The sequence below is a fragment of the Rhinoderma darwinii genome, chromosome 5 (assembly GCF_050947455.1).
Source record: "Rhinoderma darwinii isolate aRhiDar2 chromosome 5, aRhiDar2.hap1, whole genome shotgun sequence".
NCBI classification, from domain to species: domain Eukaryota; kingdom Metazoa; phylum Chordata; class Amphibia; order Anura; family Rhinodermatidae; genus Rhinoderma; species Rhinoderma darwinii.
The window spans coordinates 145,959,865-145,979,259 of NC_134691.1; the positions used below are offsets into that span (position 1 = coordinate 145,959,865).

General features: G+C 42.6%; 1 protein-coding gene across 1 annotated transcript in view; it reads right to left on the reverse strand.

The window, feature by feature from the left end:
* Window positions 1-13,075: 13,075 nt before the first annotated feature.
* The window catches only part of JARID2 (jumonji and AT-rich interaction domain containing 2), a 155,709-nt gene continuing 149,389 nt past the window's right edge, over window positions 13,076-19,395 (reverse strand). The window contains exon 18 of the mRNA XM_075826614.1: window positions 13,076-13,342. Coding sequence (XP_075682729.1) covers window positions 13,160-13,342 — 183 coding nt within the window. The 3' untranslated portion in view covers window positions 13,076-13,159. The remainder of the gene's footprint in view (window positions 13,343-19,395) is intronic.

Here is a 19,395-nt window from a genome sequence, read left to right on the forward strand (position 1 = left end):
GTATGTATGTAGCAGTGCTGTGTATGTATGTATGTAGCAGTGCTGTGTGTGTGTATGTATGTAGCAGTGCTGTGTGTGTGTATGTATGCAGCAATGCTGTGTGTGTATGTATGTAGCAGTGCTGTGTGTGTATGTATGTAGCAGTGCTGTGTGTGTATGTATGTAGCAGAGCTGAGTGTGTGTATGCATGTAGCAGTGCTGAGTGTGTGTGTCTGTGTAGTAGAGCTGTGTGTAGCAGAGCTGTGTGTGTGTGTGTATGTATGTAGCAGTGCTGAGTGTGTGTGTATGCATGTAGCAGTGCTGAGTGTATGTGTCTGTGTAGCAGAGCTGTGTGTGTATGTATGTATGTAGCAGTGCTGAGTGTTTGCATGTATGTAGCAGTGCTGACTGTGTGTGTAGCAGTGCTGAGTGTGTGTGTCTCTAGTAGAGCTGAGCGTGTGTGTCTGTGTAGCAGAGCTGAGTGTGTGTGTCTGTGTAGCAGAGCTATGTGTGTGTATGCATGTAGCAGAGCTGTGTATGTGTGTGTCTGTATGTAGCAGTGCTGTGTGTGTGTGTCTGTGTAGTAGAGCTGCTTGTGTGTGTCTGTGTAGTAGAGCTGTATGTGTAGCAGAGCTGTGTGTGTGTGTGTGTGTGTGTGTGTGTGTATATGTATGGAGCAGTGCTATGTGTGTGTCTGTGTAGCAGTGCTGTGTGTGTATGCATGTAGCATTGCTGAGTGTGTGTGTGTGTATATGTATGTATGTAGCAGTGCGGAGTGTGTGTGTGTGTGTGTGTGTGTGTGTGTGGCAGAGCTGTGTGTGTGTGTATGTATGTATGTATGTATGTAGTAGTGCTGACTATGTGTGTGTGTAGCAGAGCTGAGTGTGTATGTGTATGTGTCTATGTAGTAGTGCTGAGTATGCACGGGCGCCGCTGATACTTCATAGCCGCTTATCAGCTGTTTTGAAGAATCAGCGGCGAGCACCCACCCCCACCCACATACACACACAAATCCCCCCAAACATGCAAAATCAAATGTAATCAAGCGTTTTTTTTTATGCGGTTTTTGGCACATAAAATGCGCAAAATAAAACGTGTCAAATACACGCCGTGTGAACCGGTCAACTGAAAAGTCATTCACTTCACTTTCATCATTCTAAGGGTATGTTCACACGCAGTGTTTTCAGCCAAACGGCTGAAAAATCGGAAACAGAACGCCTACAAACATCTGCCCATTGGCTTCAATGGGAAATACAGTGTTCTGTTCCGATGGGGCGTTTTTTATATGGCCGTTTTCCAAAAACGGCACATAGAAAAGACGCCCGCCGAAAAGAAGTGCATATCACTTCTTGGGACGTTTTTCATTGACTCTATAGAAAAACAGCTCCAAAAACGGCCGTAAAAAACGCTGCCAAAAATCAAGTTTGATTAAAAAATAGCTACAGAATCACACCCAAAATGGCAGCCGGACACTGCTTAGCAATTTTTCCTGGCTCGTAGGAGGGGGGGGGGGGTGAGATTCACATTTACGGCAGCTGTGAGTCAGGTTGCTTTGCCTTATTCACCTTGCTGTATTTCTGGGAAGTGCTCCCTCAGGTAGCCAACACAGGAAAGCATGTCAAATTATTATTTAATTTTTAATACTTTCGACCATGTGGAAGAAAAAAAAAATACAGCAAAAAACGTAAAAAATATAATAGAAATAAGACCCATTCCCTTTGACTCAATGGTTGTATGAAAGCAGGGTTGCCAACCATTCATAAATTTACGGACAGTCCGCAAAAAAAGGTGTTTTTTTTCTGCCGTCCGTAGCGTCCGGCAAAAAAAAGCACCGTTCTGGAATTTTCTTTATTTTCCCGGAACTTTGCACTGCGCATGCGCAAAAATATACATGCGCAGTGCAAAGGAAGAATGGCCGCAGCCGGGAATATTTTCAGATTCCGCTTGACTTCTGCAGAATCTGAAATTATGCAGGCCAGCCGCAGGCAAGTGAGGTCGGTGCTGGGAGTGGACCCGGCCAGTCATCTGACCTGTCACCTGACCTCACGACAGCGACATGAGGTCAGATCAAGGCCGGCGTCAGCACCAGGGCCCATTACTCTTGGGGGGGGGGCCCCACTTGGCTGCCGGGTGCTGACGCTGCAGTCATGGCTCCTCCAAGAGTGGAGTCCCAGGTCAGAGCTTTGCCGACGCTCTGGTCGGTGATTCTGCTCCTGGACGAGCCCCAGACAGTGGCATAGCTGAAGCAGTAGCACTGCGATAAACGAATCCAATACATTGCTGGGCAGGCTCGCCCACTGTGCCGTCCAGGCAATCAGCCCACTTCTAGCTGTTTCGCTCTTCCTCGTGACCTAGAGGGAAAGGAATGGATACAGCAAGAACTCACCGTGTGCATGTCTGCTCCTACCCCGCAGCACGAGCCACAGTGTCCCGCGGTTACTGAGCTCAGGAATTCTACTCCTACTGCTCTCTGACCCCTACACCAGTTGAATGTAAGTAGCTACTAGTAATGCAGCCATTAACCCCTTCATTGTGTATGTCTGTCATGCTGAGCAGTCATCTCAGACCTGACTGTTTAGCATAACAGAAAAAGTATAAATAAATACACTATCTATGCATCTCAAATCCAGGGGTGAACCTAGCCCCTCTGCTGCCTGAGGTGAACTATAAAAAGTCGCCGGGCAGTTGACGTCATCAGCGTGCTCCCGATCTCTTGTAGGCCTCAGGCCTAAACCAGGCTGTGGCCTGCAGGAGCAAATGGCGGAGCAGGGGTTTCTATTATGGCAAATTTTTTTTTATTTTATACTGCTAACTTTTTTTGGTAGGTTCCACTGGAACGTTTGGACTATGTTGTAGATTCATTGGACTACTTCAATGATCTACTTAAAAAAAAAAAAAAAAAAAAAAAAAAAAAAAAATGTGAAAGAGGCTTGCATGAGGGAGTTTTGATTTTAATAAAAAAAAATTCTTATGTCTGTTTTTAATACTTTATTATGGCCTTAGTAATGGCTGCTGTCTGGTTGACAGCATTCAATTACTGAGGCTGGGGCTTAGCCTTGTTACTGGCTAATGCTATCAGTAACCCCTATTATTACCCCGATTCCCACTGCCGCCAGGGGTACTGGGAAGAGTCGAGTACGAATCAGTACATGGCCATCTGAAACGACGGTTAGGCCGTAGGCTGGTAATATCAGGCTGGGAAGGGACAAAAAAAAAACATGGCCCTTCCCACCATGGTGATGCTAGGCTGCAGCTGCTTTATTGTATCTGGCTAGTTATGAAAAATAGGGGGAACCCCACGTCATTTTTTAAAAATGAATTAAAAAAAAATTATGTGAGATCCCCTCCATTTTTCATAACCAGCCAGATACAATAAAGCAGCAGCAGCAGCCGCCTAGCATCACCAGGGTGGGAAGGGCCATGGTTTTTGGCCATCCTAGCCTGATAGTACCAGCCTGCGGCCACCCCAGTGCCCTTCACTTCAGATGGTCGGGTACTGGATCGTACCCAGCTCCACCCGGTACTCCTGGTGGTGGTAGGTACCGGGGTAATAATAGGGGGTTACCTTTTTACTGGCGAAACACTAAGCCCCTTCTTACTAAGGCAGTAATGAAGTATTCAAAAACAGAGACATAAAAAAAAAAGTTTTATTGAAATAACTCTTCCACTCAATCCACTTTAACCATTGTATTGAAAAAAAAGCTTAAAGTGCAGCTAAAAGTTCGACAAACCTCTGACATGTCATAAGTTACGTCAGAAGTTTGGATTGGTGGGGGTCCGAGCAATGAGACCCCCACCAATCGCTAGAACGAAGCAGCTGAAGCACTCATGTGAATGCTCAGCCGCTTCGTGTCTGTTCGGCTTTTTCCGGAAATAAATGTATTCGTGTACAGGCTCATAGATTTTGTATTGAGTCCGTACTCCGATACATTTATTTCCGGAAATAGCCGAACAGACACGAAGCAGTTGAGTGTTCACACGAATACTCCAGCTGCTTCGTTTTAGCGATCGGTGGGGTTCTCAGTGCTCGGACCCCCACCAATGAAAACTTCTGACATGTCAGCATGACATGATAAAAGTTTAGTTACAGTTTAAATGCTATGTACACCTTTTAAAAACTTATTTCCTTCACTGTATATAAAAATAAGTATTTGATCCCTTGCTGATTTTGTAAGTTTGCCCACTGTCAAAGACATGAACAGTCTAGAATTTTTAGGCTAGGTTAATTTTACCAGTGAGAGATTATATAAAAAAAAAAAAAGGAAATCACATTGTCAAAATGATATATATTTATTTGCATTGTGCACAGAGAAATAAGTATTTGATCCCCTACCAACCATTAAGGGTATGTTCACACGGCCTATTTACGGACGTAAATCGGGCGTTTTTGCCCCGAATTACGCCCGAAAATAGCGCCTCAATAGCGCTGACAAACATCTGCCCATTGAAAGCAATGGGCAGACGTTTGTCTGTTCACACGAGGCGTATATTTACGCGCCGCTGTCAAAAGACGGCGCGTAAATAGACACCCGCGTCAAAGAAGTGACCTGTCACTTCTTTGGCCGTAATTAGAGCCGTTATTCATTGACTCCAATGAATAGCAGCGCTAATTACGCCCGTAATTGACGCGGCGTTCAAGCGCCTGCACATGCCGGTACGGCTGAAATTACGGGGATGTTTTCAGGCTGAAACATCCCCGTAATTTCAGCCGTTACGGACGCCCTCGTGTGAACATACCCTAAGAGTTCAGCCTCCTCCAGACCAGTTACACGCTCCAAATCAACTTGGTGCCTGCATTAAAGACAGCTGTCTTAAATGGTCACCTGTACAAAAGACTCCTGCCACAGACTCAATCAGTCTGACTCTAACCTCTACAACATGGGCAAGACCAAAGAGCTTTCTAAGGATGTCAGGGACAAGATCATAGACCTGCACAAGGCTGGAATGGGCTACAAAACCATAAGTAAGACGCTGGGTGAGAAGGAGACAACTGTTGGTGCAATAGTAAGAAAATGGAAGACATACAAAATGACTGTCAATCGACATCGATCTGGGGCTCCATGCAAAATCTCACCTCGTGGGGTATCCTTGATCCTGAGGAAGGTGAGAGCTCAGCCGAAAACTACACGGGGGGAACTTGTTAATGATCTCAAGGCAGCTGGGACCACAGTCACCAAGAAAACCATTGATAACACATTACGCCGTAATGGATTAAAATCCTGCAGTGCCCGCAAGGTCCCCCTGCTCAAGAAGGCACATGTACAGGCCCGTCTGAAGTTTGCAAATGAACATCTGGATGATTCTGAGAGTGATTGGGAGAAGGTTCTGTGTTCAGATGAGACTAAAATTGAGCTCTTTGGCATTAACTCAACTCGCCGTGTTTGGAGGAAGAGAAATGCTGCCTATGACCCAAAGAACACCGTCCCCACTGTCAAGCATGGAGGTGGAAACATTATGTTTTGGGGGTGTTTCTCTGCTAAGGGCACAGGACTACTTCACCGCATCAATGGGAGAATAGATGGAGCCATGTACCGTCAAATCCTGAGTGACAACCTCCTTCCCTCCACCAGGACATTAAAAATGGCTCGTGGCTGGGTCTTCCAGCACGACAATGACCCGAAACATACAGCCAAGGAAACAAAGGAGTGGCTCAAAAAGAAGCACATTAAGGTCATGGAGTGGCCTAGCCAGTCTCCAGACCTTAATCCCATCGAAAACTTATGGAGGGAGCTGAAGATCCGAGTTGCCAAGCGACAGCCTCGAAATATTAATGATTTACAGATGATCTGCAAAGAGGAGTGGGCCAAAATTCCATCTAACATGTGTGCAAACCTCATCATCAACTACAAAAAACGTCTCACTGCTGTGCTTGCCAACAAGGGTTTTGCCACCAAGTATTAGGTCTTGTTTGCCAAAGGGATCAAATACTTATTTCTCTGTGCACAATGCAAATAAATATATATAATTTTGACAATGTGATTTTGTTTTTTATTTTTTTAAATATAATCTCTCACTGGTAAAATTAACCTAGCCTAAAAATTCTAGACTGTTCATGTCTTTATCAGTGGGCAAACTTACAAAATCAGCAAGGGATCAAATACTTATTTCCTTCAGTGTGTGTGTGTGTGTGTGTGTGTGTGTGTGTGTGTGTGTGTGTGTGTGTGTGTGTGTGTATATATATATATATATATATATATATATATAAAAAAGAATATATCTATCAATGTTATTGGTGCAAGTTTTAATTACTTTTTATTGAAAATTATTTGTACTTTTTGAGATACAGCTTCTTTGTATCCTGTATACAGAGGAGCTGTATCTAGTGCTGAGACCTGAATCCATTGGGTCACCTATTATCCATCACATCTAAGTTATGAATTTAGATGTAATCGGTAACAGCTTGATCCTGCCCCTACTAATTTAAAAGGGGTTGGCCGACGCTGAGGGGGGATGGAAGTATACTGCAAGGGGGGGTTTGGGCGTTTTACTGACAGCAGAAGGCTCTATAGGGGGGAATAATCCCCCCCATAGAGCCCTCACTAGTTACTATACTGAAAGGTTAGGGGGGTCTAAGCATCCGACTCACTCCTCTAAAGGGGGGCAGAATACTCCCCCCTATAGAGCCCTCTGCAGTAAGTCAGATGCTCAGACTGCCCCTCCCCTGCATCCCCCTATCTTTCCCCCTTTCTCAAGGCTCTAGTGGACGGAGATTAAATGTTGAACGGGCAATAAAGTACACACTTTTTTTCACTTTGACAATTTGAGTTGATGCTCATTTTTTGGCTTCTGTGCATCTGGGACTTGGTGCTGCTAGATTTTGTATATATCTAGCTCATATCTATCTATCAGTCTAAAAAACTGTGTAGAAAAACCACAACAAACTATGCATTCCTATATAGTGAAGTCTGTGGCACCTCCCGGAGCTGAATTCATAGCCAGAGCATTGGCCTGGAATTCCGCTCCTGAAGAAGCCCCTGACGTCACTACCCATACATGGACAGTGACGTCGGGCTCCTCCTGGAGAGGAATCCCCAGCCAGAGCGTCGGCAATGCTCTGGCTGGGCATTCCACTCCTAGAGGGAGCCCCAATGCCCTATCTACAAGTAGGGGGGGGTGTGGCACCACCAGGGAGGGGGGCTGTGTGGCACTACCAGGGAGTGGGCTGTGTAGCATTATCAGCGAGGGGGGGCTCTGTGGCACTAGGGGGGGCTGTGTGGCACTATTTAGGTGGGGGGCTGTATGGCACAATCTACAGGGGACACTGTGGCACTATCTACAGAGGGCACAGAATATATGGGGGCCTAACTTCTATATGGGGCGCAACATTTTCTGCCATTGTACTGCTGCCGCGAGTTCCCCCGCAAAGGGGCCCACTAAGTCTGTTTCTCCCAATTTTCTACAAAAGCCAGGAGCCGGCCCTGTGTCTGGTGACTCAGGTCAGGTGACTGGCCTGGTCCACTCCTGGGCCGACACCGACCCCAGTCAGAAGTGGAACACCGCCACTGCATGACCTGACCTCCTCGGCTCCTCCTAACGGTAAATCAGGTCAGGCACAGTGGAGAGCGGTAGGCTACCACTTACGCTCTCCACTGTTTGCAGTGTGGTGTTTTTTTCAAAGTGGGGGGGCTGTGTAGTGCTATTATAGGGGGGGCAGCGGTGCTATTTTCAAGGGGGGGCAGTGGTGCTATTTTCAAGGGGGGGCAGTGGTGCTATTTTCAAGGGGGGGATGTGTGGTGCTATTTTCAAGGTGGGGCTGTGTGGTGCTATTTTCAAGAGGGGCAGTGTAGCGCTATTTTCAAGGGGGGCGGTCTGTGGCACTGTTTACTAGGGGGGCCGTGTGGCGCTATCTACAAGGCAGGCTGTGTGTGGTGCTAACTGCAGGGGGCACGGTTACTGAGGGGGCACTTTCATTTTGTCAAGCACAGAGTGATCATTATTACTGTTTGGGCACTGTGGGTTACGAGTTTGTTTAGACTGGGATGGGGTATAGATGGGGAGGGTGCTGAAGAAGCGAGAAATATGTGTGTCAAACTCTGCAGAGTCGTGGCTGGAATAAATAGTCGCAGTGGTCTGGGCCGGATGGAGAAAAAAAAAAAAGGGAAAGTGAACGACTCTAATCAGAGAAAACATCACCTGAGTTAGCAGGGGAAAGCCACAAGCGGAGCTGTGATTGGCGAGTCACTCCTAGCACACTGCACAGGAAATGATTTTGTAATTTGTCCGTAAAAATTTTGGTCTGTCCGTGATTTTTAGTTCAGTTGTCCAGAAATTTCTGAAGTGGCGGTTGGCAACCCTGTATGAAAGGAAGAAGGGGATTTAGCCCCTATAAAGATATTACACTATATTACCTGCCGTAGACTACTACAGGTAATACAATTAACATGAATTATTGTGAGAGAAATGTTCTTGCTCTGCTGCTGAGTTTTCATCAATGACATTTTTCTTTTCTTGGTTGCGGTATGTGAGCAACCTCCCGTCTGTGTAACATATTTATGAATTGCTGTCCTCACTTTCTAGTTGATTCTTAGCAGAGGTAAAGGGAATTTCTATTTACCATCACTATTTACATCAATAACATTTCCTATTTAGTTGGGGAAACAAGGGTTCCAAGATCTGTGAAAAAAACACTAAATTATTTTAATCATCAAGTTTTCTACAGATGATATTTTTGAAAGGAAATGCAAGGACGGAAAAGACCAGATTCTTCTTCACCACTGGACTTGTGCTTGACGGGAGTACGTTACAATAAAAGTTTACATTGCAGCGCCAGAAAACTCCGAACAGTCTACAAAACAGAAAGAGCTGCCAATAATTCATGCATGAATAGACATTATAGCAATCCCTAATGAAATGGCTGCTTCAATGGACACTTTTCAATCTTATGATATCTAATAGTATACCTGTTATATATCAATTTAGTAATTTACTTACTAAGTTTTGTTGTTTTATCCAGGCAAATTCTGTGTGAAGTTACTGCCACTAGGTGACTCCATTTCTGTAATCTGCTGTCCGTCCCGTTAAGCAAAATCTGTCTCTAGTTACAGGGCAGGGAAGACTGACTGCAGGAAGTTGGGGGTGTGTCTTCACAGCCTACCAACAGAAGTCTATGGAGAGGGAAGGGGGAGCACGGAGAGGTAGACATAGACGCACTGCCCATAGAAGTCTAAGGAGAGGGAGGGGGAAGCAGTTTCAGAATGAGAAAGACATACACAGATGTACAGCAGCTTCCTGATTAGATTTGTATGTCACCCCAGTGTTGGACTCGCAGCTTACACTGCTTCTTATTGCTGTATAATGTCCTCCACGCTGCTGCAGCTCATTCATATATATATATATATTTATTTAATACATAGAGATAGGAGAGCAGGATTCTCCTCTTCTCTGTGTGTGGTATATGGAAGACATGATAGCAGTTAGGCTCTGCCCACTAGCTCAGAGAGAACAGGGAATTACAGATAGAGCCTGCAGAGGTTAAACCTGCTAAAAAAAAAAAAAAATCCATATATAAAAGTCATATCATGGCCAGAAATAGTGTTATTCCTCATATACACACATGGGACAGCTTATTCTGAAAAGTCACCTGAAAAGTTAGGGACGCTTTAAAGGCAATGGTTGTATTCAACAATACGGTATGTACAGTAGACAAAGCTGGGTTTACACTTTAAGATTATGGCCATAATCATATGGATTATTTAATACATGATTATCAGGAAGTAGTCCGTACTAACCATTAACACAGACATTTTCCTGTGATGGGTACAAAAAAGTTGTTTCAATAGCCGCAAAATAACTCCCTGCTACTATATTTTCATGGAACACAAGAGAAAACGGAGTCAGAAACTATTAAATAATATAAATTGCCAATGGCATAGAAAAATACAAATTTTATTGGACAATACAGGTAACATAGTTAAAATTAGACTAGCCATCTACGCGAAACGCGCGTTGGGGTCTCTCCATACCTGGGAGTTACTACATCTGTGGAATCATATGGGTCAGTATCAGCGTTGATTTGTCTGCAACCGTAAACACTTGTAACACGACTTAGCGTATCTGTTAATACACCTAGTGTTTGCACTTAAGATAGGCTCAGTCTAAATACTTTGTGTCGATTTAGATAACAGGCTTGAATTTACGGAAACTTTTTCTGTTTACTACTGTGTCCACTCCTTATTGCCCGTTATTAGACATATTGATTTTGGTTACATGTAGGAACATTGTGCATGTTTGCAGCCAATCTTCTCTTTGTATCTACTATATCGCAACTACTCAGAATTACTGATAGGTTTGCCTGTAGTGCTATTTGTCTTACTACTGTACCTGAGTTCCCCTCCTATACTACTGGAGATATACAGTTTCCTCTGATTTGTAGTCTAATTTTAACTATGTTACCTGTATTGTCCAATAAAATTTGTATTTTTCTATGCCATTGGCAATTTATATTATTTAATAGTTTCTGACTCCGTTTTCTCTTGTGTTCTATTTAATATTGATTGGAGTTTCTATTGCTATTGGGGAGTTTAATAATAAAAACCGCACTTGCTGGTGACTTAGCCTATACACTCTGTAGTCCCATGAGACATATGTTGATTATATTTTCATGTGTTAACACACCTGGATAATAGAGCGTTTATGTGAGTTTTTATGAAGGATAGAAATTGCCTGAATCCAATGTACTACATAATTTAACGGTTTATACAGAAAGCTTTGCTGCAATCGAATATTTTGTCTTATATTGCGGTAAAAATGACAACACGTAAACTCAGCCCAAAAGCTTGTGTACAGTACTATATGTATGGTCCGTAATACAGTGCCCATAGCCTTCTATGGACTCCTGCAGTACCTCTTTTTATCTGGAGGCCCACAGTTTTTTTTTCCTTAGATTCCATATTAATGCAGCATTGCATATTGCATTGCAGAGCTGTGCTAGAGCATTGCTTCTAGGGGAGAATATAGTACCATGTGGCGGCACATGTAGGTTCCATAATACAGAAGCATAGTGCCACCCTTTCAGGTCTAGCAACGATCTGTGCATAAGCAATGTTCCTATAAGTGATTATTTATTCCATAAGTGATTCTACAGAGAAGAAGTAGTCAGACATTAAAAGCCTTAAAAATGATCAAAACGCGTATCAAAAAGTTTTTGTCTTATTTATTAATAAACCTTGTTGTACAAACCTGAAAAGTAAACAAAACTGGCAATAAACAACATGGAGTCTTTCCATCACAAGGAAAGAGAGCAGAGCAGTGCTAATAAATTAAATGTCAACCTGTAAGCCGTAGTCATAGAAGTTTACTGTCAAGAGGGAAAAAGCACACAGCAAGGCCATAAAACTGGACAACCACATTTGAAAACACTTGACTCGGTTTATGTTATTGTTAAATATTCAAAAACAGTTCAGTCTTCTGCAACAACAACCAACAAATTGTATTAAAAAGGACACTCTCCCAATAGTCACCACTGGCGAGTTCAGTGCAATATGGCTAGCTACGGTTTTTCGGATTTCGTTCAATCATGAAACAAAGAACAATTTTGTGAAAACTATTTCCCTTTTTTTTTTTTCTCTTTTTTATACTTTAGTCCCACACATAGAAACAACCAGAAAAAAAAGGGGCAAAAGTTACGCCATTATTTCTATTTAGTTGTTCAGTGATGTAAGCAGCACTTATATATGTTACAAGAATAACCCTGTAAGCATCCAAACCATCAGATGAAGAAACTGAAATGTAAGGCTTTTTCTTCATCTGTTTATCTTCACACCGTCCCCTGTCCACCCCAATCCCCTAAAGAAGGCTCAAGTATTTTAATCAATTTACAAGCATATGTACAAAAGAAGGTTGTGATTTGTAATTTGTTTTTCTTGCAAACACAGAGCTAACAGAGAAAAAAAGTAGACAATGAGGAAAATTAATTTTCACATTCACGACAGAACAAAAAAATAAAAATAATTATTATTCTAAAGAAAAAACAATTCAGACCCTAGTGGCTCTAGAAGGTGATCGATGAAGCAATGCCATCTCTGTCACCGGAACATACGACAGAGAGAGGGACTGGAACATATAACAATGTACATACATATTAATGCTGATTGTGTGATGTGTTGAGATATAGCAGTGGAATGAAATGGAATGTTAGAAAGATTGCACGTCTATGACATAGAAGCACTTCTGGCTTCGACCGTTTATATATATATATATATATATTTATATATATTTATATACTTTAAATTCATTTTTCCTTTTTCTTTTCCAAAGGATGCTATTGAAGTTTTTTTTTTTTTAACATTTCTTTTTCATTTTTTGATAAAGTAGCCAACAGCACCAAAAATAACAGAATGGATTCCTTATGAAATCAGGCACAGTTTATAGTCCCCTCCCCCCCACGTGACTTCTGCCAGGAAGGCATTGCTTGAGTTCGTTTGCCTCTTCTTCTCCTTTAACTGATGCATAGAAATGTGCTGGTAACAAAGAACCATTTCCAAGTCTCAGCATTTTGCCTCTGGTTTTGTTTTAAAAAGTCCATTATCAGCTGCCAAACCATCCTCCGTTTTTTTTTTTTTTTGTGTGTTTTGTTGTTTTTTTTTACCTTTTAAGTTACTATATTTTAGACTCCACTTTTAAAAAAATTACAAAACTCATCTTGCACGTGACAGAATGAGACATAGCCAAGAAAAAGCAGATTTTGTTCAAGTTTTGATTTAGTTATTTTTTTTTTTCCTCTAGAAAAAAAACTGCTCCCTTGACTGGATAAAGAAATACAAAAGAAAAAAAAAAAAGAACACTTTAAAAACTTATCAAAATGTTTTAAAAGCCTTTTTCACACACTGTTGTCAAGGAAGGCTTTCTGTAATGTAATCAGTCTATAGGGTGGCAGAAAAAAAAATGAAAATAAAAAAACACAGACTGCCCCCTTTAGACTGCCATAAAACAGTGACTAGACTGCAGTGTTGAAAGTATGACTGCAGTGTCTACATACAAACAAATAAAATCAATAGTTTAATGCTAAAACAAAGTTACTTCTCTAAAAACCAGAAGAAACAAAAAAAATCTTCATAGAGCTAGTGCAAAGACAGCCTGCATTCTACAGCAAGTACTCCAAACTATGGTAGAATTACAAAATAAAAATATATATTTATATATATATATATTTATATGCTCAGAGAACTGAGTGTTGGCATCTTCAGGATGAATTTGAAGCACTTTTGGACAAACTGATGGATGAAAGTCTGGAGGGTGGCACATCAAGTGTGGCTCTCTTCCTTGGTCCCCTTTTTGGTGTAGTTTTAACCATACAGTCCTCAATGCTGTTGTTTTTTCCAGACACCTTCCCACAGATCTGATTGATAAGACTTATTATTTGTTCCTGTAAATAAAATGAAATTAATTTAAAAAAAATAGGCAATTATGCACATTAAAGCAAAAAATACTAGTCACTCCATAAGGCCATATAGTCAATTTTTTTGGTGTTGTTTTCACAGTAGTACTGCAGTATGTGGACGTGAGCCAATATGTGGCATGGCTATGTAGTCCAAGGGTAATCGCTAAACGACTAAATCCTAGAACACACAATAATCTACCATAGAGCATTTATAAAAGGGGTTTTCCTCACCACAGACATTGATGGTAATGCTTCGATATCCCACCATTGTTCTTTTTTTTCTGATTAAGTACATTTTTTTATTGTTTCTATACAACTTTTTGTTTTACAAACTAATCATAAAACCTCCACCCCTATTCCCCTGAAACACCAGTGAATGATGTCGATACATTGGAGTCCTATGAAATAGAACATGAAATCAGAGCAGCTGAAATATATCATCTTATAATCAGGATACCACACAACTTATTACAATATGTAACAGATACTATAAAACAGTTAACATTCCCACCCAGTTCATGCTATAAATGAAATGCATGGCATAAAAGAAGAACATATCAGAATAATTACAAGAACAGAGAATTGCAGGAAGCAGAGTGTGAATGCCGACCCTATGCATAGCACCTAGGTAGAGGATATGCTAGTACTTTCATGTAAGCTATCTCTTATGAACAAAAATGGAGCTAATCCCAGCCCACGTTTTTTTATATACACATATATTTATTTATAAATATGTTTCTGAGGATAGCCAACCAATAAATTTTGTAAACAAATCCCGAGAAAGATGGCGGGGACTACTCTGACCAATGTTAGGCAGTCCGTTTTCTAGACAAATAACATTCGTCCACCTGCCAATTTAGGACGTTCAGCCAATGGAATAGCTTCTAAACAGCCTAGGACAAATTAAAAAGGGATTAGATGGTAGAGATGTGAGAAAGATTTATTCATGAGGTCCGTTCTGTCTTGCAGTGAATACACAATGGTGAGTCGAAGACTACCCCAATTTTAAAGAGAGACCAGGTAGAAGTGTGATAACCTATGAGCTTTACGAAGGGACAACTTAAGAACGGCCTCCAAAAAATCCAGATACAAACTTATCTAGTAAATGTCTGTACAACAAAGACATCACCCGTGACCAGGAGGTTGAGAAACTCATCATCTCTAGAGCTGTATTAGAGGAAACCTGGATGGGTCGGGAAGAATTTTACGCTATGAAAGTATGACACAACTAAATATTTATAAAAATTACCTGTAGTTAAAGCAAATTCCGACTGGAAGTGGGAGAACTGCTTTAGATCTTGCGCTGATAAAATGTGAGGTAAATATCGTATCCCAATCTATTGCCATCTTTCATTATCATTTAGTTAAAAAAAAAATCTACAACCAAGGGGTATGGAGGAGCATTGAGCACAGCCCTCTATGCCCTGCATTGTAGAGTGGGCAGTGGCTTAGTGTGCACATTTTTTCTATAGAAGATCTCGGGAAAGACAATTGATCTTATAAAAGGAACGCCTGGGTACCCATAATCGGAGCATTATAAAGAAAATAAGCTGTTGTGGCATCCATATCATTTTAAAGTGTAGTTAAACGTTTGACAAACTTCTGACATGTCATAGAGACATGTCAGAAGTTTGCATTCGTGGGGGTCCGAGCACGGAGACCCCACCAATCACTAGATCGAAGCAGCTGAAACACTCGTGAGAGCTCAGCTGCTTCGTTTCTGTTCGGCTTTTTCGGGAAAGCCGATGTATCGGAGTACGGGCTCATAGACTTTGTATTGAGTCCGTACACAGATCCATTTATTTCCAGAAAAAGCCGAACAGACATGAAGCGGCTAAGCGCACAGACGAGCACTTCAGCTGCTTTGTTCTAGCGATTGGTGGGGGTCTCAGTGCTCGAACCCCCACCAATCCAAACTTCTGACATGTCACTATGACATGTCAGAAGTTTGTCAAACGTTTAGCTACACTTTAAGTACATTTGTACAGCCAATGAGAGAAAAGTGAAATTTAGTCCATGATTCGAATTTGAATTTAAATTTATCAAATAGCGAGCCAAGATTTAGCTTCTCATACTCAAGAGGAGATTTTTAGATTATAATACCTAAACATTTAAACGTGGTTACACAAGTCAAAGGCAGTGATCCCATCTGTAAAGAAAGGTCTTGACTATCAATCAGCATCAACACTGACTTAGACCAGTTCACGGATAGCCCCGAATAGGTCCCAAACGTTCCCGCTATCCTAAAGGGTTATGCACTCCGGTCCATAAATACGTCTTTCCTGGATCTATTTATGTCCCAAAGGAGGAGGCTTGTAATTATGAATCACGGCCCGTAGAACTTCGATTAAGCCTGAAAAGGCATGGTTAGGGACCGGACTGCATGACTGTTCAGGAAAGCGCCATCGCCCAAATGACTCTTTATATGTTAATTTTCTACATTATTCAGCATTGGGCAGATTATACAGAGCCATCTTTATAATACTATTAACAACCAGTATAATGGTATGGAGATGGTTTTGATGTTTTGTGTTTTTTTTGCTGCCTGTCATCTTACCCTAATAACTGTAACGTTACAGCCTTTTCTTTTGTATCGCCAGCAATAGGAATTTTGTCTTACCATTCTTACTGCTCCACCACCATCTTTATCTGTTATTTTCTCCTTCCCTCTGGTGCGAATAGGGCTGCTGCAGTGTGAAACGTGCGTCCCCACGCAAGTCTCTACTGTCTACAACTCCCATAATGCGTCGTACAGAGGACAGACAGCTAGAGGCCTGTCTAGCAGAGTTCCTCCTCCCGCTCTTCCAGGGCTGTGACTGCAAATCCTACATGACAGGGAAGTCCATCAACCCCCGCCAAAAACCAGTAAGTGTCCCCTGTAGATAGTGTTCATATAGTGCCACAGTACCCATGTAGTTGGTGCCATACCCACTCTGAAGATAGCACCACACACCACCCCCTGAAGATAGCGCCACCCTCCCCCACACCCTGTAGATAGCCAAACACATCCCCCTGCAGATAGCACTCCCCCTCCTGTAATTACCACCATTAGGGCTCCCTAGGAATACCGCTCCTAGAGGGAGCCCCTGATGTCATTCTCCATATATGGAAAGTGACGTCAGGGGCTCCTCCAGGAGTGAAATCCCCAGACAGGGCTTCGACAATGCTCTGGCTAGGGATTCCGCTTTCATAGGGAGCCCTAATGGCGGTAATGTCAGGAGGGCTGATATCTGCATGGGGGATGTGTGGGGTGCGGTCTACAGGGGGTGTGTGGAACTGTCTACAGGGGGTGTGTGGAACTGTCTACAGGGGGTGTGTGGAACTGTCTACAGGGGGTGTGTGGAACTGTCTACAGGGGGTGTGTGGAACTGTCTACAGGGGGTGTGTGGAACTGTCTACAGGGGGTGTGTGGAACTGTCTACAGGGGGTGTGTGGAACGGTCTACAGGGGGTGTGTGGAACTGTCTACAGGGGGTGTGTGGAACTGTCTACAGGGGGTGTGTGGAACTGTCTACAGGGGGTGTGTGGAACTGTCTACAGGGGGTGTGTGGAACTGTCTACAGGGGGTGTGTGGAACTGTCTACAGGGGGTGTGTGGAACTGTCTACAGGGGGTGTGTGGAACTGTCTACAGGGGGTGTGTGGAACTGTCTACAGGGGGTGTGTGGAACTGTCTACAGGGGGTGTGTGGAACTGTCTACAGGGGGTGTGTGGAACTGTCTACAGGGGGTGTGTGGAACTGTCTACAGGGGGTGTGTGGAACTGTCTACAGGGGGTGTGTGGAACTGTCTGTCTACAGGGGGTGTGTGGAACTGTCTGTCTACAGGGGGTGTGTGGAACTGTCTACAGGGGGTGTGTGGAACTGTCTACAGGGGGTGTGTGGAACTGTCTACAGGGGGTGTGTGGAACTGTCTACAGGGGGTGTGTGGAACTGTCTACAGGGGGTGTGTGGAACTGTCTACAGGGGGTGTGTGGAACTGTCTACAGGGGGTGTGTGGAACTGTCTACAGGGGGTGTGTGGAACTGTCTACAGGGGGTGTGTGGCGCTATCTACATGGGCACTGGGGGCTGAGCACAGTAGAGGAGCAGGCTCTGAGTGATCTCATACTGTAGTTCAGATCTACCCGACGTTCGCTTATACTGTTGGTCCTGCCATTACTTCAAGAACAGTTTAGGGAGTCTGATTGCAGTCACATGGTGCTGGCTACAGAACGATACGGGGGCATTTACACAATAAAAGAGGACAGGTAAAAATTCTAAAAGAAAGGGTGAAAGATACATGCACTGTACTATCTAATAATAGTACTTCTTTAAATACAGCCTCCTAATGTTAATTGTGGTGGACTTTGTGGTCATGTATTATGGAAAGAATAACCTGGGATAACCTTAACTCTAACACTTTGGCTATAATTTGAATATCCACCAGCAACCGGGAGATCGAAAGGTATGAATCAGGTGAAAGCTGATCTTTTCCCGGCTTAAAAACTATAACAATGGCATTCTGCATAGATTGTAGCAAACGTCCATCATTACCGAAGTTGAAAACGTTTCTAATAAAGGTGGCAATAAATCATATCCCAATTTCTTAAAGAGTTCTGTACGGAGACCATCTTGTCTGGGTGCTTTATTATCAGCAAGAGCGGAAACCGCAGCCTCGAACTCCAGCCTTATTGGGGCGTCTAGAAGATCTTTCTGAACATCTGACAAAAGTGACCCAGACTATTCCACTGTCTTTTAGCACTTAGAGGAATATAACAAGGAGTATTATGATTTAAAGGCATCCATTATATCCTGTGGATTGTCAAAAACGGCTCCATCCCTATTCTCCAATTCCAGGTTATAAGAAGTTCTTCTTTAGCTAGAATAGCCAACAAATGGCCCACCCTTTCCCCTTCCTCATAAACGAATTGGCCAGTAAACATAAAAGTATTATGGGCCATTTCAGTTAGATGTGATTGAAACGTTTCTCGTGCCTCCCACCAACTGGCCTGTGCCATATCACTACACTCTCCAGTAAAAGTCCTTTTTTTTAAATATAAATATATATATATATATATATATATATATATATATATATATATATATATAACGTAGCTAATCTGTTGCATCATTACCCCAAGTAGAAATGCAAGTTATAATTGTCTGATAGGTGGGGGTCTAACCAGCACTGGGATCAATATCAATATCGGTCCCAGAGGTTTGACACTGAACGATCAGACAATGATCGCATATCTTAGGGATATGTTATTATTGCCTATGGTGGTAAAACCTCTTAAAAACGGACCTTAACAGACAGAAAAGATCACTATCCGAAAACAATACATTGACAGAATTTTACTAAAAAGCCTATGAGTTTGTGCCACCTTGTGGTCAACGCCCTATCTACAAGCGAGTGTGAAAGAATAGTATCGTATATAAGCCATATACATTCGATCATTTTAAATGGGATCCACTCACAATGTAAGGCTACATTTACTTTTGCATTTTTCTGCAGTATTGCAGATGCCATCTATTTCTATGAAACTCAAACTATTGCTGCCAAAGTGTATCAGGCTTCATCAGCTCGGTCATGAGTTCTTGTCGTTTTGTTTTTTTATATAGTCAAGTGTCACGAATGGTCACTGATGTGAAAGTGTGATCTTAGCCTGATGTGGGCAGCCTGACTATCCCCAATATCTGCTTTTAGGAGAAACAGGGATTGGGCATGATGGATTTTAACGTGAACAATCCTTTGTTCCCACAGAAGACAATTGCTGCTAGAGGTGTCCGAATGCCGCTTATCTCCCTATGGCCATTAACATGAAGGCATAGGAGATCATGTATGCGTATGGTGGTGTCAGGAAAGGATTTAAAGAGTAACAGTACATTTAGAAAGCGTTTTAAATGTGATAGCGACATATCGGAAGCTTTGATTGGTGGTGGTCCAGGTGCTGAGACCCCCACCATCGATGAACCGATCAGCCTGAAGACGGGCGTATAGAGTTTCTATGTAGGCCAGTTGTCAGGCTGACTAGGAGAGCCGAACAGAGTTGAAGGCAAAG